The sequence below is a fragment of the Narcine bancroftii genome, chromosome 8, assembly GCF_036971445.1.
Source record: "Narcine bancroftii isolate sNarBan1 chromosome 8, sNarBan1.hap1, whole genome shotgun sequence".
Taxonomy (NCBI): domain Eukaryota; kingdom Metazoa; phylum Chordata; class Chondrichthyes; order Torpediniformes; family Narcinidae; genus Narcine; species Narcine bancroftii.
In genome coordinates this window covers 5,966,048-5,987,622 of record NC_091476.1, presented here as the reverse complement: position 1 = coordinate 5,987,622, position 21,575 = coordinate 5,966,048, and the positions used below count along the sequence as shown (strand labels likewise).

General features: G+C 43.6%; 1 protein-coding gene across 5 annotated transcripts in view; it reads left to right on the top strand.

Annotated features, from left to right (window-relative positions):
- Positions 1 to 21,575, top strand: part of col4a6 (collagen, type IV, alpha 6) — a 350,543-nt gene that overhangs the window by 224,614 nt on the left and 104,354 nt on the right. For 3 of the 5 annotated variants that reach the window (XM_069892746.1, XM_069892747.1, XM_069892750.1), the window contains exons 7-16: positions 339 to 455; positions 1,637 to 1,705; positions 3,291 to 3,326; positions 3,906 to 3,968; positions 5,239 to 5,274; positions 7,760 to 7,801; positions 13,994 to 14,086; positions 14,603 to 14,704; positions 18,160 to 18,213; positions 20,154 to 20,216. In XM_069892746.1, the coding sequence (XP_069748847.1) occupies positions 339 to 455; positions 1,637 to 1,705; positions 3,291 to 3,326; positions 3,906 to 3,968; positions 5,239 to 5,274; positions 7,760 to 7,801; positions 13,994 to 14,086; positions 14,603 to 14,704; positions 18,160 to 18,213; positions 20,154 to 20,216 (675 nt within the window). The remainder of the gene's footprint in view (positions 1 to 338; positions 456 to 1,636; positions 1,706 to 3,290; positions 3,327 to 3,905; positions 3,969 to 5,238; positions 5,275 to 7,759; positions 7,802 to 13,993; positions 14,087 to 14,602; positions 14,705 to 18,159; positions 18,214 to 20,153; positions 20,217 to 21,575) is intronic. The other 2 variants (XM_069892748.1, XM_069892749.1) reach the window with 2 other exon arrangements.

Below are 21,575 nucleotides of genomic sequence, written 5' to 3'. Positions count from 1 at the left end.
CTACACCTCCCGGAATGTTTTTAAATGATGGGGAGGAAACTGGAGCCCCTGGAGGAAACCCATGCAGTCAAGATGGGAATATATAAACTCCTTACTGAGAACATGGGATTCGAACCCCGGTTCCAGACGCTGCCGCCGTAACAGCGTCGTGCTGACTGCTACACTAAATGTCCTGCCCAAACGTGGTATGTGGAAAGACTCTAGCACTGCAGCTGTCAGGGCTGAGATCCCTTTGCCATTCTCTGTGCCGGGAATGGAAAATATCCATCCTCCACCTCGGCGAAGATGATTTGGTTTTATTTACAGCTGCATTTCATTCAATTCTGCTCTTTTGAAAGGGTCATCCTGGTCAACAGGGTCCAAGAGGCCTTCCTGGTCTAGATGGGTGCAATGGTACCAAAGGAGACCCCGGTCCCCATGGTTTTGATGGATATCCTGGATTACGAGGACTCCCGGTGAGTAATTGATAGAACTCAGGATTTGATTAATTTTCCAGGGAAAAAAGGCTTTCACACTTTTGACAGCAACTTGCAAAATATAAACAGGTACAGTCAGTAAGTAACACTCAAGAAATGATTTGAGGTTGTTTCTCCAAAGAGAAACCAATTCATTTGCTTATCCATCTCAGAGGATATTTCAGCTAAACTTGGCCATGGTCAAAGGTTTTGAGTGAAGAATTATTCTACCTACAATGGAAGCCTTAAAGCTGCTTCATTTCTCCATCTATTCTGTCTCAGAACAACTCTATGAACTATAGATATTCACGTAGCTCTTCATTCACAAAAATGTAACGTCAAACGAGTTACATAATGCCCCTGAGTACTGCACTCTGCTCCTGTATTTTGGTTCTTTTGATTTCATTGGAGCTGTTGTATTTTGGATGTTTGACAATTCTGAGGATGAAATTTTACTACTTACCTCTGACATGTGCTGATTTCTGCTGGACCACAAACTTTACTCAATTTCAAGTTTATTATCACCTGATTATATATATCACCCCCCCCCCCCAAAAGAAACAGTGTATTTACACACAGAGACACACTCTCACACACACACACACAGAAACACACACACACAGGTACACACACACACACACACCACAGACACACACACAAACACACACACACACACAGGTACACACAGGCGCGCACACACAGACAGACAGACACACACACGCATGCACACGCACATGCACACGCACACACAAGCGCACACATGCACACGCGCGCGCACACACACACACACACACACACACACACACACACACACACACACACACACACACACACACACACACACACACACACACACACACAATGAAACAGTGTTTCTGTGGACCATAGTGCATGCTCATATAAAAGTTATCCAGAATTCAAGCAACCGGCATCCTTATGCAACTGGCAAAAGTATTGCAGGAAATAAACAGGTAAACATAATGGAAGTTTAAAATTGTCGCACCTCACTGTTGGTACACAAATCATTGCAAATTATCTGGCAATTAGCAATCCCCCCATAGGTGCCGGATACCAGGGGTTTTTACTGTAGTTCCTTTTTGGGAGACCCTCATAGAATAATGGAGAACCTGGTAAATACAGAATGGATTTGCAAAACTCTGACTTTTGTTTGTTCTCTCCAGGGAGAAATTGGTCGAAAAGGAGCCAAAGGAGAGCCGGTCCAAATCTCTGGAGGCTCTGTTGGATCGAGGGTGAGAAGGCCCAGTAGCTGCACTGTAGTTCTGTTAGATTTCCAGAGGACTGTGTCAGGAGAAAGTCCAAGTGTCAGGAGATCAAAATAAACAAAGAAGCAGAAAGTAGAGATGTGCTTGTTTGCCGGAAATGATTTAACATAATGGTCATCTCTGCATTTATTTTAGGCAGATTTTTTCTAACAATGCAGCAAGGTAGGAGACATTTACCCCTTTGAAAGATGCACCGCCCAATTCAGTCAATTAACTTTCCAACTTAGTACATTTTGGAGGGTGAGAGGAAATTGGAACCCCCAGAGGAAACGTGCGCAAGTCAGGGGGAGAAGGTCCAAACTCCTTACAGACAGCGCTGGATTGTTGGTGCTGTAAAAGCATTGAACTAACAGCTACGCTAGCCATGTTGCCCATTTAATGAGGTTGGCATCCCAGTAAAGTGGAAGGATTATACGTTAATAATGATGAGGTAAGGATCAAGTTCAAACATCTTTTACCATCTTGACACATCCCAAGTCCTTTCACAGCTGATGAATCTGTTTCAATAATGCAGGAACAACTACTGCCTGTCTGTGGATTCAGGCTTCACTAATGCAAGCTGGCATTTTGGACTAATTACCACACCATAACATAGTGCTCTGCCATTGGCTGCTCCAGAACCCCTGGGTAGTGTTTCTACTGAAACATTTGCTGCAAACCTGGAGCCTCCCCATATGCTGATTGGCTCCCCAAGGAGGATGAGCTTTTTGTTCATTCATTCATCAGCATCTGAATTGAACTGTCAAGGTGATCCATAGTTGTCTTTGACTGGGATGGTCAGTGTTAACCATGTTGCTGGGCTTGGAGTCCATGTGGACCTCACTCAAGAAGAAACCTTCTTCTGAAGGGCTCAATGAACCAGATTTTCATAGTTTGCGTTAATAAGATTAGTTGCTGTTCATTTTTCCCAATTATTATTATTAGCTGAATGTATCATATTAGATCAGATACTATTTATTGTCATGTAATAAAACAGAAATGTAATAGTACACTAAATTGTTTTTAGTCTGCCATAAAAATCACCGTTAGCATTGCCCAGCGCCCCTTACAGTCAGAGAAAGAGAAGCAAGAGAGAATCCCCCGGAGTCACCGAGTGGTCCATGGATTCACCTCCTGCAGCCTCTGGAGCCGCAAAGATAGTTCAAACTATCAGCGGCCCGAGCCAAGATCCAAACTTCCGACACGATGAGGAAGCCTTCAGTGTAGGCGTCCTTCTTGCACCCATCACCCTCTCGAATCCCGGTTCCTCAGTTAATTACTCAGCTGCCATAGTGGGCTTTGAACTCAGGTGTTTGAAGTTAACACTGGCAGGTAAGCCAGGCTGCCATGATCACAGAACCTTCTCCTTTTTTGGTACTATTTTCTTCCTTACACCTGAGAGGCAGGGAATCATCAAGGCCAGGAAGGGCTCTGCAGCCCAGAAGGGTGTATATCAGTGCCATTTCCCTTCCTTCATTCTCCGTAAAAATCAGTGCTCTTTAAAATGTCATTGTTTCTTTGTTAAATCTATTTATAAATAAATTTGCTTTGATATTTCTTTTATCTCCTACAGGGCGATCCTGGCCTTCCAGGTTTGGATGGGTTTCCTGTGAGTATCTCAGCTATACCTGTTGTGTTGGACAGTAGGATCAAGGAGCTCCATTCTGGATAGTTCCACCTTGGTGTTTATGCATATGGGGAGCCTTATTTTGGGGTGGTGAGGCATTCAGTCTTACTTCTGTGCCAGTTCTTGTCCTCATTGAGCAATGTACAAAGGACAGGCAGCAGAATGTATTTTGTTCTATTTTATATACGTCTAATTGTCAAATTTTGTGAACCAATTTTTAAATTAAAATTTAGGGGGTTGACTATTATGTAAACTACTTTTGACTGCAGTAAGTACATGTCATTCAAACCTAACATTCCTACAGTTCCCAGCCCTTTTCCACATTGCACAATTTCTCTGGTCTCTGAAAGAATTCATCATCAGCTTCGGTTCTGCATGAACCATGCACAGTCCTCAAGAATGTCAGGATGCTATGAGTGAAGATGCTTCCCTTTCACTCACTGCTGGGTGGCCCATCTCTTATCCCTGCACTTTGTCTCAGTGAGGAGCAGCTCACAAGCTCCAACTGGGTAGGTTCTTGCCAGGATGATGTGGCTAACTTGTCTCTCATTTCTCCCACAGGGTGCGCAGGGTTTAGTAGGTCCCTATGGCCCTGAGGGTCCTCGTGGCCCACCTGGGATTCCAGTACGTATGCTGCAAACCATCAAGCTGGTTTTATTTTGTGCATCTGCAGAGCGTCCCTTGGAAAGAAGATATTTAGGGCTGACAATTGTTCTGCTTCTCATTTCTGTACCAGCTGTAAAACCATCTTCTGTTGCCCCAAGAAACCATTGCTGTTTGGATATTCCAGAGTGAACTGCAATTATAGTTTATTTAACAGTCTGCGCTCATCCAACTGTCCAGTGGGCAGATTTGGATGTTCTGCAAGATCCCACAGGTGCTGCCTGGTTTAAAAATTTGAAAGAGCCTCCCCCTCGTGGCACAGGCAAGAGGCTGCAGACTAGAGCAAAAGATTATCGGGTAATAACTTACCAGTGATGTGGACACTGAATTTTCCAATTTCAGGGACACCCTCAACTTCTGTGTCCACATCTCTCTTTTCTTTCATTCTTTTCCTTCTTTCTTTCTCTCCCTGCTATACCCAGGCCACCCCTCATATTTGTTCCTTTACATGTACCCCTGACCTCCAGCCTCACTAACACTCATTTTGTTCCCTTCCCCTCTTGAAACCACCATTTCATCCACCAGTTCTCCATGCCTTTCTGGCTCCTTCTCGCTGTTATCTCCTTCCTTTCATCAGATGCCAGAACCTCTAGCTTTTGTGTCCCTACCCATCACATTTCAGCAGCTGTCTCCATATTTCCCCTTTCCCTCTCCCCTCTCCTCTACTTGGTTCCACCTGCAAACCACACCTACCACCCACATGCCTTCTCTCTCTCCCAGTCTCAACTCCACCACTCCCACACTGCCTCCATCTGCCCATTGTCCCTCACCTACCCTTGACCCATCTGTCTCTTTCCAGCACCTGTCTCCCCTTCCCTCTCCACTTTATACTGGCTGCCTTCCCTTTTCACTCTCAGTCCTGATGCAGGTTTTTGACATTCACAACTCCTTCCTCCTCCCGCAGATGTTGCTTGACCCACTGAATTCCTTCAGGGGTTTGTTCTTCCTTACAAATGGGGGGAGAAGAGCTTGCACTGTTGTTAGGAACATAGCAGTGCCCTACATGTAGAGGATGACAGCCATCTTTCATTGTTCTTGGAGACAGGCCCATGCAATGGTTCTGAGCTCACTCCCTGCTTGATAGTTCAAGATGATTTTGTCAGTGATGGAACTACATTAAAGCCAAAGTGCACCTGGAAAGCCTGACATTTAGGTTCACAGTGAGTGTTTTTAGTGACTAGCCTGTCCATTTCCTTGAGGAACCCACTCATCTTTTTGTCTCTTTCCACAGGGACGGCCTGGTCCTCCAGGACCTCGAGGCTTGAAGGTCAGTAATGGTTCAATGTTTGCTTAGAGTTTCTGCAAAATCTGTACTGACGCTCCTACACCTAGCCCTGCCTCTCGCCCACTTCCAAATCCCAGTGATCTACCTCTGATCTGATGCACCTTTATTGGTATTATTTTATTTATCATGTTAAATATATTTAACAATCAACAATCATACCAAACACAAAACATCAAGAGAACCCCTCCCTCCACCCCTCCCCTCTATTAAACAGAGAAAGGACAAAGAAAAAGAAACATTAAAAAGATCGTCCCACTGTCAGTGTGTACAGTAAAACATATGAAGACACGATAATCCCACAGTGTTAAAATTTTTACAGAGATCTGTCTAACCAGTAGTGATTGTAACCCTGTATTGGTGCCAGTGAAGTAACTATATGCTCTAATAAGGCTGCCAGATTTTTAGGAAGGTGTTATATCCGCTTCTGAGATTGTATATGTGACCAAGTGGAGTGCAACTATTCATCTCTGAAGATCACCTCTGCATGAGGAGATGGGAGTCAGACTTCCATATTACTGCTTTGCATGTCCTGGCCACAGCTAAGGCAATTTCTGTGAATTGAATTTGAGAATTAGTTAGTGATCTACCCACCATGGTCTGATGTATGTTTTTGACATTGACAGAAAACTCCTTCCTCCCCCCCACCCCGTAGACATTGTTCCTTCCTTGGTCAGTTGTACATCAGTTGTGGTTGTGTGAAAATGATAATCAATTATATTGATAACAGCAGAATGTTTTATCACTCACTGAAGCAGTTGTATAACCAAAAGAAAGTCCAGAGCAGTGGCCTTGGGAACTGTAAGAAAATGAGGGCAGTTATGGTTGATGTGGACCTCTGCGAGGTCATTGACAAGGATTCACTGGGAAAACTGATGGAGAATAAGGAATCGAGGGCAAGTTGCCAAATTGGGCCCATAAGTGGCTTGATAAGAGGAAGCAGAAGGGGATGGTGGAAGATTGATCTGGTGATTGAAAGCTTGTGGCCAGTTGTGTACCAGCCGACTGATGCTGCCACCCTATTTGTCATCCACATTAAGGACTTGGATTGAATGCAGCAGGTTGGATAATTGTAGGCTGCAGAACATTATTGATCATTTGGCAAGATGGAGCAATGGCAGAACAAATGTCATCCTGATAAACATGAAATGGTTCACTCTGAAGCACCGATTAAGATACGGAGTGAATGGTGGGGCTCCAAAAGTGTTGGGGGACCAAGAAATCTTGGTGTAAAAAAATCTGGCAGCATAGGAGATAAGGTAGTCAAGTGGGTATGTAGGATAGACCTTATTAGCTAGAGGATCGAATATAAATGTGGATCGTGGTAATGGTGTTGTTGTAGTGTAATGTCATAAAACTGGCCAGGCTACAGATGGAAGTTCTGTACTGTATTGTGTGCCCTGGTTGTCACACTGTAGAAAGGATGCATTTGCGTTAAGGTACAGAGGAATTTCACCAAGATGATGCGTGGGATGGAGCGTTTAACACATGGGTGTAGGGTGATTAGATCAGCTTTGTTTTCTGAAGGTGGGGGTGCAGAAAATAGGTGAGTGAATATGCAAAATTATTTGGACTGTGGATATGGCAGACAATAGGGAACTGCTCCACAAAAGGAGTGTTTAAAACTAGATTTAAGGTATGAGATAAAATGTTTAGCATGCGTTTAAGAAAGAACTATTAAGGCGGAACAAATGATGGGTGAGTCTTGAACGAACAGGTTGAGGGGGTGGTGGAAATACCATAAGTTAGATTCTCAGAACATTTACCAAATGGATCTAGACTGACACTGAGGCATGGAAGGCTGATAAACAGGATCAGTGTAGATTGGCACTTGCAAGTCAGCTTGGGTTGAAGGTCTTATTTCCATGTGTGTATGGTTTCTATAAAAGGTTGAGTGAGAAATTTTATTGAGACGTATGAAAGGGATAGATAAGATAGAAAGAGTGAGGTTGTTTCCACTGGCAGGTGAGACTAGAATGAGGGAAGTTGGGGGAGTACATGTAACATGTAGTTAAGAAGGAACTGCTTCTCCCAGAGAAGTGTATCTGGAATTCTCTACCCAAGGAAGCAGAAGAGGCTGCCTCTCCAAATGTATTAAAAAGAGAGAGAGATGGAATTTTGAAGAATAGGAGAAATTAAGTGATGTGCCACAGGCAGGAAAATGGATCACGGCCAGATCCGCCATGATCTGATTGAACGGCACAGTTGGCTTGATGGGCAAGATGGCTGACAACTGCTCCTATTTGCATTCTAATGTTATGAGAAGTGATATCTCTTTCAAAGAACCAACAGATCCAAGATAGGCAGAGTTGCTGGATGGTTCTACCATTCTCTGGAACTTGGAAGTGACAGCAGCCTTAAGAGGAAAGTACAGCTTTGTACGTACAGGTCTGTGGTGTGTAAAACCTGAGCCACATGAGGCAATGAGTTTCGAAAAAATGTTCTAAATATAAAATCAATTTTGTTTCAGGGTAATATGGGATTAGGATTCCAAGGACAGAAGGGAGGAAAGGTAAGTATGTGGCAGGGGTGAAAACTCCAACCAAATAACTATGTTCAATATTTTGTTTCGAAGAGAATACATTTTTATTTGTTAAAAATCAAACATCTGCATTTTCAGTATCTATTCTTCTATTGTGAGCACTGTACCAGCTCAATGTAGATGTGTCTGGAGATGAACTAGACAAAAGGAGATGGTTCAGCTCAAAAAGTCGCTCCCGCCCATTGGCCTTCTCACTTTACCCTGGAATGCACCCATCTACCTGTTGTTGAAGACATTGGCTATGTCTTCTTCAATGCCTGTCTCAGCAAACTTTCCAGATCACTGCACTAGACCATCCTAACCGGCATACTGTCCCCCTGTTCAATTCAATATGTATTTCCCATCTCACATGCTTTCTTCCATAAAAATTAACACAAAGGTTGGCACATCATGGGCTGAAGGGCTTGTTCTGTGCTGTAGTGTTCTATTTTAAAGTGTGCCTTCTAGTTTGAGGTAGGTTCCATCAAGAGATGCAAATCCATCATAGGAGACCTCTGCTTATAGTTTTTCCTGATGAGATTTTAAAGGGCATAATGCCCAGACTGAATTAATGCCCAGAATTGGTAGCACAGTTGTTAAGATGCAGGACTTCTATTTGGAAACTAGGCCAAGCATATTCCAATGTGCTTGTGGACCATTTAAATCCAAGTAATTAAATATATTTTTTAAAAACCCTAATATTCACTGTTGTAGGACACGGCCTGCTCTATCTGGTCTACATGAGTTTAATTCCAGGCAGAGCAGTATAATTTATTCAATGTCAGCCATTGTAGTCTTATCTATATCCCATAAAAGCAGAAATTTAAAATCTAGGATTCTCCCATTTGTAATCATGTTAGAGAAACTCAGCAGATCACACAGCATTCATAGGAAGGAAAGGGCAACCAAAGTTTTGGGCTTGGGGCCTTCGTCAAGATACGAGCATCTTATTCTCCTATTTGATAATGTAAAGAATCATGGATGTGACAAAATAATATCTATTTTTTTGAGCATTAATTGAAAAACTAATTATTTGGAAGCATTTCTTTGATTTAAAAGTGTCCAGTGTGATTTGAAAGGGCAACCTCCTTACTACAGAGAGGCGTTCTTCAAAATTTCACACTGACCAACTCATAGGCTTCCAAGTTATACGGTGTAGCATTTAATTACATAATATAAAAGACTGTAAATGTTAGAAACTCTTAGAAGGGAAAGAACGATTATGTTTCAGGTCAATAACTCCCCATTAATATAAAATGAGTTGAAGCAGTATTAGGAGTTGGATTCAATTCATTTCAAAAAGGTGCCTCAGACATCCCTGCTGTTACAGTTGCCCCCTTGATTTCTGTAAAATTACATTAAATATCTTAAAAGGCAAGTTCAACCACGTTCTTTTCCTTTCTTGTAAATATGTGAAGTTAGATATGTTTCTTTGACCTGGAATTCATCCATCTTTCATTTGTTTGCAGTTCCATACATCGCCAGTAGGCGGCATAATGAAGCCACCAATAGAACATAATAGATCATAAGCACCTAAATCAAATTTTTGGTTCAATTTGTGACATTTCATCAGTTTTGTTTTAACTTTTTGGTAAAATCCCCTATCTTTTCTCGTGAGAGAAACTTCACACAAGTAATCCATCAATTTTTGTAAAGAACAGCAATGTTAAAATTAGTAATCCAAACACATGAACCTTCTGAATCACTAAAATATACAAGTCCATCAGGTCCTTGTGGTTAATACACTGACCAACATAATCCTCAAGTAAATGGGATTTGTCAGTGCATTTTGAATGCAAAACATGTAAATAGATGTATTCTGTATGGTTGGCTATTTTTGCTATTGTATGACTAAATAAGGTAAGCAGTTAGAATTAAACATTTGAAGCCCTACCAATAATAAAGAAATCCAGTCCAATTAATTGTTTAACAGTTGTAATGGTAGATAATGGACATGATTTTTTAAAAAATCCTGTTCATCTTTCCATTAATGCTGCCTGGCCTACTCAATATGTCCAGGAGTTCTATTTTAGCTTGCCTATTGATCTTTCATATAGAAATGAACACAATAGTGTAGTTTTATAACCCAGGTTATGAATCTTAATCACTGGAGATCTCTGCTGCCCTTAAATGTTGTTTAAAGGTTTAAGCTCCAGTAATGGACTGAAGCAGAGTTCCAGATGTTCATCTAAAAGAGTTAGTGATTGAACAGAAGGTAAACCAGGTGTTAGGAGTTACTTGTCTATGCCAATCTTACTGAAATACACAAGATGTTGATAAAGCAGATGCTGATGGATGTTTCCTCTTTCGCTGACTCCTGAATGAAGGAAACAGAGTAATGGATCATTCATTTAGTAGAGAGATGAAAAGAATTCTCCACCCCACAGACCAGTGGAAGCTGAATCACTGAAAATACTCAGCGTTAAGTTAGAATTTTAGTGTAAGGGGCATTGAACAGCCACGGGGATGAGGCTGGAAAATAAAACTGAGGCCATGAGCTTAATCAGCAAGCTCAAGAGGTCATCTTTTCCCACTCCTGCTCCTTCTGAACAGAGGGAAGAAAAGGTACTGAAAATGCAGGTGTCAGGTATTGAACAGGAGCAAAGATAGCCTTGTCACATTGTGGGAGCTTCAGTAAACTGCCAGCGACTGCGATGGTGTCACCTATCGGCCTTGACTGATGCTTTTGCTCACCTTGTTCTCATTTGCTTTCAAGCAGGTTGTGTGTGAGACCATCACTCCGTTGGCTGTTGTTATCATCATGCAGACGAGCTCCCGCTGACATTAAAAAACTTGTGCTGTTATGAACAGGCTTGGCAACTCTTGACTTTTAAGCTATCCTAGAGCGTAAAGTGGTCGGGCATCCTGAAGCACCACATTCACTGTGAATGCAGCGGGGAACTGTGTGTTCCAGGAACTGAAACTGCTTGAATCAAGCTCAATGCAGTGACAATGCTTTGAGCTGCAGGATCCCAACCCTCTTCAACCTCTCCCCACCCCCTTCAGATGCTGCGGGTGACCATGAGGCCTTGAATTTCTGCCCATCAGAAGAGCAAGGAAGGAGGCCAGTCAGTGAGTCGAGAACTGCTGGAATAGACGTACAGTGGTCTGGGTAGAAGCCTGGTTAGCTGCCAGACTCTAAGCAGCCAAACCAATTGAGAGGAGAACTTTAAAAGGACATTTTAGTGGGCAGAAGGAGCCACACATTAAAGTCTAGCTTTTGATGCCTGCATTGTGCTTGGCCGTTAGTGAAGGAGCTATAAATGTCTAAATTTCCTTGTGACATTGAAGGTGGCTATTTCAGCCCCTCAATGCCATGCTGGCTCACAGATCAATTCCCCCTCTCCCCACCCCTACCCAGATTATTAGCAGATGGCCTCAGTGGTCTACAGCTGCCATTCTCAACTTTGGCCACCTTGGGGATTTGCTCAAAGATTATAGCCCCCCCACCCCTGTGAAGCAGTCAAATTTCTCTCCGACCAACTAACTTAAAAACAAATTATAATTTCAAGCTGTGGGCCCTATCGGCCTTAAATGTGCTGTGACTTCCCCCCATTGAGAATGCCTGGTCCACAGCAAGGGTTCCCATGCCAGTCTCCTCCCAGAGGATGAGAGCGCATGCATGTGAGGGTCAAAGAGGTGCATGGAAGACAACCATGGTGCTTCCCGTGTGCAACATAGGACCTTCCCCATTCATGATAGTTAATGATCATCAACAGGTCACTGTTGTGGAAGATGGGAAGGGAAAACAAGGATAAAAGGAATTACTACAGCCAATAGATGCCAAGTTCTGATCCTCTTGTTGCCTGTAGCATGCATTAAGCTTTGATTGACATCACATGCTCCATGCCAAAACACGTTGCTATTTTCACCATGATAGATGCTGCGTGCCGAATCATCCATCCCACCCACCTCCTCCGCTTCTGCAAGTTTGGCTCATGCTAATTGGTCCAGGCTCGATCACCATGGAGCCTTGTCCAACCTCAGTTGTCAGAGCCTGGCCTCTTGTGACAAAATTCCCTCGTCCATGATGTTCTTTGATTCCCCTTTCATTGTAGCAAACCTTCAGTCGTTGTCCCACAAAATCCGTCACCTCCCATCATCGTGTGCTCTTCAAACCCCGACCCGGTGCTCCATTTTCTATCTCTCATTCATTTCTTCCTCCTTGTGGCCCCTTCTGCATTCAACACACATTTCAATTCTTGGCCTTAGCATTGGCCTCGTGATGTATTTCAATATCTCCCTCGTTGGCCTTTGTTTCATTCTGCACTATGAGCTTATCCTGCTTTTTCCCAATTAACACCAATGCTCGTTTGACGGTGGGTTAATTCCCTTGTCACCAGTATCCTTGATCTGCTTGAGGGAGCCCAGGAGATGAGCCCAAACCCTGTACAACTACAATCAAGAGTAAAACATGCAAGTCCACAGACCCCGTGATTGAAGTAAAAACGCACTGCTGGAGAAACTCAGCAGGTCAAACAGTGTCCTTAATGTTGTAAAGATAAAGATACATAATTGATATTTTGGGCTTGAGTGCCTCATCAAGGTATGGACAAAATGTAGGGAAACCACTTTGCTAGGCACCTTCACTCTGTCCACATCAATGACAGGGATCTCCCATTGGCCAACCATTCAATGCTGTGCCCCAGCCTCATGCTCTGTCAAACCCAGGCTACCCATAAATTGGAAGAGCAATGCCTAATATTCCATCTGGGCCCTCTCCAACTGGAAGGTATTTACCGATTGCTCCAGTTTCTGCCAGACCAGTCCCCATTCTGCCTCTCTTCCCCATCCCCCTGTCTCCTTTCCTCCAGCTCTCCACCCCCTTCCCTCTCCATTCACAGATCCATCCCCCCCTCCCCATTTGCTGGTGTGCACTTCCTCCTTTATTCACCTATTTAGCTTCTGCCTGTGGGACTGTTCCTACCCCTACCACCTCCCCCCCACCATTTTGTTCAGGCACCTGCCTACATTTGGCTCATACCCTGATGAAGGGCTCAAGCCTGGAACATCGGTCATGTATTTTTTATCTTTGCTGTATAAAGTACACTGTTTGACCTGCTGACTTCCTCCAGCTTTGTGTTTTAACAAGTACAATTAACCTTTTTATTAATCAATGGGGAGTATGATAGAGCCATTCATTGGTTTTTTTTTCCACATGGGACCTCTTGCTTGTTGTGTACCTTGCTCACTTGTACTTCTTTTCCTCTTGGATATCTCCTCATCCCTCATGGCATTCAGGAGTTCCTGCTCAGTTTAATACATGACTCTTGTCATATCCTATTTCAGTGCGGAAGCAAGTGCCTGAGACTGTGCTTTGGTTTCAGTTTGATCACATTGTCCCACTGCTTTAATTGTCCCAGGAGTCAGATGTATGTCCCTCTGTGTGGGTGAACCAAAGTTGGCCTAACTCTGAGCTTCTAACATTCGCCTTCTCTTACATTACACTGGACAACTAAGATTTTGCTTCTCGAACACCTTTGGGTGTATTTTATGGATTTTGGGCTACTGATCACGAAAATCACCTTAATATTTTCCTGTCATGTACTTTTTTTTAAGATAGAACCTATTTTTGTGATTTCCTATCATATTGTAAGTCTACTTCAAGCACACAAAATAATGGGGTACAACATGTCATTGAAAATAATTTGCTGCATTCACGCTTGGACTCCTTCCCCTCTGATCTCGGTGACATCAGTGATGAACATGGTGAAAGGTTTCACCAGGACATTGCGACCATGGGAACGCTCTATCTAGGCAACTGGAATCCATCAATGCTGGCTGACTAATGTTGGACACTGACACGAGAGGCATCAGATGCTGAGTACAAATGAAAATCAGCAGAAAAACATTTTTACGTCAGCATCATTAAACATGCTAAATTCAATAAAAGTTAATTTAATGTTTCTCCAACTTCCAACCTGAAATAACAGATCTGAAATTATCCTTGTGTTCAGCTTGAAGTTGTCTTCATAATCCCCAATTGTTTTTCAGGAAGCAAACCTTTTGGAAAATACTGTTGTCCAGTGTAACCTTTCGTCTTGTCGCTGGTTTTGTTTTCAAGGTTGTTCTTCCTCTGTCTGGTGGTGGGGAGTTACTTTTGGGAGTTGTTACTTTGGTCTGCAATGCACTGGAACTAACCATGACAAACCTTCTCCACCCTTGCTCTCTCCCGGACCTCAGGGTGATGTAGGTCTTCCTGGCCCACCAGGCCGCCCAGCAACTATCCCACTTGCCTCAGGGCCTGGGCTAAACATCTCAATCATAGGAGAGAAGGTAACACTTGGCTGTGAGCTGTGAATGGAGGTGATGGTGATCCTGGAAGAAATGGGGCAGCCTGAGAGTCCTTCCCTGCCCAACCAAAGAGTTGCAGTCACATCTTCCTTCCATCTTAATTGATGTTTTGGGCAATTGGCTCAATGTCATAAATTCTGAATCATGCAATCAAAGAGTGCTATTCAACCACTTACCACCCGTCACTGATACAGAGGCTGTTGATTGGGTTACACCAGCCAGATGTGTCAATTGGAGATGGGCTTTGCTCCCATCAAGCTAAATGGAAGCCTTCCTGTTGAAGTAAAGGTGCATTGCTGGTGGGAGAGCCCTTTTCATTAACAAGGCAGTTCAGTGAAGAGTTGGGAGTAGGTAGGCCATTTCCCAGCCTGATGCAGTCCACTGTACAGTCCAGTGCCTCATTTCTTCCCAGGGCGAGCACTGTGCCAGGTAACACTGTTCTGTCTGATTCTGCAAGACAAATGTATTTAAGCTTCCTTCCCGATTGCTGCACTTCAGGGCGACGTGGGCCTTCCAGGTCCTTCTGGCCCACCACCTTCCACTGGAACGCTTGAGTTTGCTAGACCAGCTGGATTTCCCAAAGGGGAAAAAGGTGCAAAGGTTTGTAAACAAAATGATGGTGGGCGGGCTGGGTTGGGGGAGGATGAACGACTTCGGGAAAAGATTAAGCCTTCTTTCCAGGTGTCATCACACAACCGAAGGAGCAGTGGCTTTCGTCTTTGCAGTTGTGGAGGTGAACAGCGGTCATCAAGAAGTTTGATGGAAGTTCAAATTTATTGTCGCGTGTTATCAAGATTTGTTTTGGGTACAAAAGTAGAGGAAATAAACAAAGTTGCAGAGTGCAGTTTTACAGAGAGATCCGTTAGAATGGTGAAGGGGAAACATCATTTCACTAATACAGGTTCGTTCAGTAGTCTGATCACAATGCGGAAGAAACTGTCCATGAATTAGGTCCTGAGTGAGTTCACACTCCTGAATCTTCTTCCCCGTGGAAGGAGGGAGAAGAGAGACTGGTCACTAATGAAAGAGATCTTTGAAATGTTGCCTGCTTTCCTGAGACAGTGGGAAGTGAAGGTGGAGTGGAAGAAACCTGGTTTCATTTTTTTTGCATCCATGTGTCTGCTGGGCAGCTTCAAAATAAAGTCTTCGGAGCTCTGCTTTGAGTTTCTAAAGGCAATCCCGAGTGATATCTTTGAATGAGAACAACAGCGAGTGCAGAATTAAGGGAAGAATTTTGCTGTGTTCACTTGGAAAAAAAAACCTTTTCCAATTGTATTTTATGTTGGAATCCTACAAGCAGCCACAGAGATATTAACTCTTTGCAGTTTGAAGAGATGAATTTTCACTGAAGAAATTCAGACCCATAACTTCTTTTGCTGCCTTGTGACAGAGCAGTTGCACATAGCCTATTCTGACCCATTTCCTCTGGAAACTTAGGATTCCCATCTAGGGAACGGCACTTGGTCCCAGAGTAGTAAGTAAAGGGCAAGCTGAAATGTGTTTTACATAAATACAAAATGCTTAACCCGGCCTTTCCTTAGAAAAACATAAAAACTCCCATGTGCAGAAGCTGCAAGGACTCAACAGGTCCATGGAGAGAAATGGTCAGTCAATGTCTCAATAATCGAGAAAGGTCGTGACCCAAAGCGGTGACTGACTACTTCTACCCATGGATGCCCTTGGCCTCCTCCCTTGAGCCCCTCCTCCTGCTGAAGAAGGAGAGAAAATATGCTGCAGCATGCAGATCGACAACTATCCAGGTCATTTGTAGCACAAGACGGTACATTGTTTCACAGTTTAAGCAGAGCTGACAGGCTGATAATTTAGGTTTCCTTTCCCTGAAAATTGGTGGCCTTCCTATCTACCTGAGCACCATATCTAGTTCAAATGGAGAGGCTGAGTGAGTGAAGTGAGAGCAGCAGAAGGATCTGATGTCATTTTCAAGGAGTCACGCAAGTACTGCAGTGATGGGCTGAATGACCTGCTCCACAGCTGTAAAACTCCATGCTGCTTCATCTAGCTCTCTGAAGTGATTTGGCAGTTGAGAAAAAAATTAAAATAAAACTTTGCATTAAACCAAAGATTGAGTGGAGCAACTGACCAAAATCAAGCACAGCATGGGTCTCGGATATGAAGCTACCTGAAGATTGGCAGATACATGGGATGCTTCTGGCTTCTTAAGATGTTTGAGTAGCACATCATGAACGTGGCCTTGGCAGGGATGGTGGTGAAAGCAAGGGAGGATTGGCTCCTGCAAGAAACAGGGCTAATCTCACGTGAGTGGACATGTTTTAATTGAAAAACTGGTGAGTGGAGGGAACGGGGTAGCTCAGGAATGGGCTTCCTTTATAAGTGCAACATTTGAAAGACATTTAAGTCAGCGTTTGAAAGACATTTAGACAGGTACGCAATAAGGAAATGTTTATCGGGATTTGGATCAAACCTGAGCAAATGGGACTTGCTTAATTAGACAACTTGATTGGCATGGACGCTGGGCCAAAGTGCCTGTTCCTCCTTGCTGTATGATTTGTAAGTGATGATGTAGTGTGCTGGATACAACGATTAGACATGGGCAGAGTTTATATTTTCTCATAGTTTAACCTGGCCATCTAATCTCCAAGGAATATGAAGCAAGTTAAGTTAGTATAAATAAGGCAAGTGTGAAGATTGGTTGCTGTGATTAATGGGGAGGCTAAAGTCATTAGAGACCATTAAAAGCTGAGAATGAACAACTAGGAGCCGTCTGTAAGAAGATATCTCCATCACCAGGAGGGCGATGGATTTTTGTGAGGTCTCGCAGATCTGGGTGATGAAGTCAATGTGCAAGATCATTTTTGTTCCATTAGAATAATTGCATTTGACTTTAAAGTGCATAGGTTTTTAGCTGAAATTGGTGTAATCAGAATCTATTGTCAAGAATATGTCACAACATTTGTTGTTTTGCAGTAGAATTAGAGTGCTCTAAATTACATTTAAAAATAAAGAAATTAATGCAAAAAAGAAGAGTAATTGAGGCAGTGTCTTTGGATCATTGTCCGTTCAGAAATCTGATGGGGGAGGGGAATCGTCGTCAGGCTCCTGTGGCCTCATCCTGATGATAGTGGTGTGAAGAGGGCATGGCCTGGGTGGGGAGCATCCTTGAGTAGAGAGGCATTTCCCCAGTGTTCTTGCCAAATCACAGAGTGAGTGGGAAGGTGAAGCCTAGTCAGTATTGCCTCGAGGATTGGAATGAAACAGACAAGCCACGGAGCCAGTTGCACACTTCCCATTGCTCACTCCACCTTTCCATTACTTGTGGCTCTTAACAGCGCTTCTGTTTTGTGACCTTGAGCTTCTCTCGGACATTCTACCTTCCCAAAGCATTGCCTGAGTTCTGGATCAATGTCATTCCCCCCACTCCTCCTGCTGAAGAAGGAGAGAAAATATGCTGCAGCATGCAGATCAACAACTATCCAGGTCATTTGTTGCACAAGACGGTACATTGTTTCACAGTTTAAGTAGAGCTGACAGGCTAATAATTTAGGTTTCCTTTCCCTGAAAATTGGTGGCCTTCCTATCTACCTGAGCACCATATCTAGTTCAAATGGAGAGGCTGAGTGAGTGAAGTGAGAGCAGCAGAAGGATATGATGCCAAGGGCATCCATGGTAGAAAACCTGAGTCAAGTAATGTTGACTGTTACAGATCAAGATACTGGTGGTAGTGAAAGGGTTTAGAAGGTGGTGAACTCAGAGCATCACAAAGTGTTTCAAATTACATTAAACCCTCTCGCAGAAAATGTGTTCTTATCATGTTACATTTTGACACTGATACTTTAATAGAATTAATCAATGTCCATTGATCTATTATAAAAGGGGCTGGTAATGAAAGATTTCCTGTAACAATAGTACGGAGGGCCATGGTGTGGTGCAGGTTGATAAGAATAGGCGGAATAATAGAGCCATTAGGACCTGCTTCTCTGGCTCTGTTGGTGGTTCGAACTAGACTTGTTATTATATTACTTTAGAGGTAACAAATCAGCATTGTAATGTGGTTCCTTATTCCCCTTCCACCACAGGGTGACAAAGGATTACCTGGCACTCTTGGACGACCTGGATTACGTGGTCCACCGGTAAAGCAACATATTTTGGAGATGTGTGGCATGCAGCTTTAATAATTATCAGTACATAGTTCTCAGAGAGGGAGCTGGAAATGTTCTCCCCTGACGGTGTGGGGTCTCCTGGTTCATTGTTGAATCCCTTACCTGAGCAACCCTCTATTCCTGGGAAACAGTCATTCAGTTTGTACAAAAGAATTGAGTGTGAAAGAGAGAAATCGGTCAATGGTTCCACATGTGATCTCCTGCCAGCAATACCTGTGGCTGTTCAGTTGATTACTCATTCAGAAGGTGTCTCAGGTCTATCAGCCAAAGTTGAGCTGTAGGCTGGTTTGAATAGGTATCATTTGCTTCTGTTGGAATTACAGTATAATTCTGATTTTCTGAAATGGTCGGGACCAGGTCTATGTCGAATAAATAGTTTTTTCTGAAGAACTGGTCATTTTTAAAAACAGCCCAGTAGCAACAGCAAATTACTTGTATCCGTTTTTAAATCACAACAAACAAGGAAAGGGTTTTTAAGCATCAAAAAATGTTTAATTCTTACCAAAGAGAATGCTGGCCACTGCCGATCCTTGACACCACCACTGATCACCGAGATCTCCCAACTGCCACTGCTGATCCCCGACGTGTCCCCACTACTACCGTTGATCCTTGGGGAGGCTTCCCGGGCCGGTGGAACACTCACTGGCAGGTTGCCGGGCTCCTGTTTCACCAGTCACCAGAGCTCCTGACACCCGAGTCCCAATTCCAAATCCTCCCCTAACCCTACTGCACCGGGGAGTCCGGTGTGCGTATGTAGTAGTAGGCCGAGGGGAGGATTCGGAGTCGGCGTTGGTTGTGCTGAGGAGGGAAAGCGATGGGAAGGGAGGGCAGTATGGAAGGGGAGAGGAGGGAGGGAGGAAACGCCACAGAGCCCACAGTCCCGCTCCTGCCAGGGAAGCCACTAGCCTTGATGACGCCAGGACAAAGGGTTCTTCTGACCGCTTGTGGCTTGGGAGGCAGCGGCGCGCAGTTTTAGAAGGAGAGTTGGAGAGAAAAGTCCACAGGGGAAGGTAAAGAAGAAATGGAAAGAGAGAGGGGAGGGAGTTACCTGAAACAAGGACAATTGTCATTCGAATTTCATGCCAAGTGAAATTTTTTAAACCTGTGAGGTCAGTTCGGCTCCGAAAAGAATTTGGTCAAATAAAGATTTCTGATTTGTTTTGGATATCTTCATTTATCTGAATTTTTAAAGAAATTTTGAATTAAAGAGGATTTTGGAAAATCCAATTTTGGATATTTGGAGTTGTACTTCTGATTCTACCCCCCAGTTTATAGATAGAAAGCAGAGGAACCCCTTCCAAGTTCACCAGCACCCACTCGGGTGAGTTTAACCATCAACAACAAGACCTGATGCCTTCACAGGAAAGGGGAAGAGATCTCAAAAGTAGCATGTACCACATATTTGAGATCTCCAACCAGAAGGACAATGCCACAAAGTGGATCCAACAATATATGAATTATCAATCACAAATAAGACTCAGATTATGGGATTTTTAACACTTTCAATATGTGTAACTAAAAAGCATAGCAATCAATTAAGTTATGATATTTGTGAAAAAGAGATAAGTGAACTCATTGATGTCTGTCAGTATGTGCAGACCAGTGAATCACTGAATGAATGCCATCAGGAGAAGAGGAGGAACAGCAGGACTCCAGAGCTAAGGACCATTGCCTGGTCTGCCAGCGGGAGAACAGTAACTGACCACGTTGTTCAGGAGTGGGCCGATCAAAGATGATCCTCCTGCTCTTGCAGAAGTTGGCTTAGGCTTGTCAAAATGCAATAATATATTGGCTGCCTGCACTGGAAGGAAGCAGTCTTTACTGTCTGTGGTACTTGCCAGAAATTGTTGAATTTGCATGTTCCAGATGTACCCCCTGCAATATGTGACTCTCTGCAACTTCTTTTCTAGGGTTATACAGATGTGATCAGATCAAAAGGCGAGAAAGGAATCCCTGGTCTCCCAGGCGCAAGGGTAAGGCACTGCCCTTTACGTACACTAACACTCTTCATTCTCTCTCATCCATTTTCACTCACTGGACTAGAAGAGGCAAGCCAAGTGGCATGGACAGTTCTTGGCTCTGTTTTTATTTAAAGAGAGAGAGAGAGAGAAAGAGGAAAGTGTCAGCTAATTTGTGACCATGGAGAGAATTGAGGAACCTCAACAAATATTATTGTTAGTGGAATGAGTTGAGTTATGAATGGGCAATGGATTATTCAATAGGAATAGTTGGATTGGCCTCTCCAAGGTGTAAACCAGGGCAGAGTTGATATGGAGATCCATCTGTTGCCCTTACAGTGGGATTCCCCTGTCCATGCTAATGACAGGTTGAAAGGAATGACAAAAGTCGATACAGTTTGGTTCCAGCAGCATTGCAGGAGTTGCCGTGCCGGTCCTGGGTACAGCACTCAGCTGCCTTCAGGACTCCGACTCTTTCCCATGAGCGGGTAGAGCCACAAGGCAGCGGAGGTTTGAAATTGGAGTTTTCCCTCTCCCGTGGTTAACGAGCCCCATCTGCCCGGAGCAACTGGTTTCAAGGTGCCAGTGGCCCACCTTCTCTTGCCAGTGAGAACAGCTCCACTGGGCATAAGAACTATGCCACACAGGAAGGCCAGGAGCTGGACCTGGTCGTCAGAGGCTGTTTGAGACGCTGCTCGCGACCCAATTGTTACTGAAATATTTTGCTTGAGAAAAATTGCCATTGGCCCATTTCCTTTGGAGTTATGAAATGTGCATGTAATGAGTGAATGAGGTACGATTAAAACAGTGGTTTTCAAACTTTTTCTTTCCACCCACATACCACCTTAAGTAATCCCTTACTAATCACAGTGACATAGGGATTACTTAAGGTGGAATGTGAGTTTAGGGGGGCAGTTTCTCACTTAGATAGAAAAATGTATCTGGATATTATGATAAATGACCGCCACCAGTTAGTGATGGTAATACAGGATCACAAATTGTCATGTGCAGGTGGTTAAACTCTTTTTGGAGATGCAGGACAGAGGTGGCAGATGTTTACTCGTCAGAATTGAACTATTTATAGGTATTGGTTGACCATAATATGGACATGTGAAGCAGCCAAAGCTGATGGAAGCAGTACTCCTAAGGATAAACAAACAGCAACTGATCACAGACCACAATACCTCAACAAAGCCACGATCCAAATCATCCTTAAGCAGTGGTGTCAGGCTTTCACATTTACTTTCAAGCTTAGAAGAGCTCACATGGGAAATTTTAAGTTTTTCTGCAAGATGCTGAAATCTCCTGTCCCCTAGCAGCTAACTGTAAGAATGTAAATGAACTCCAAACTAATTGTCGAGCACAGTATGTGAG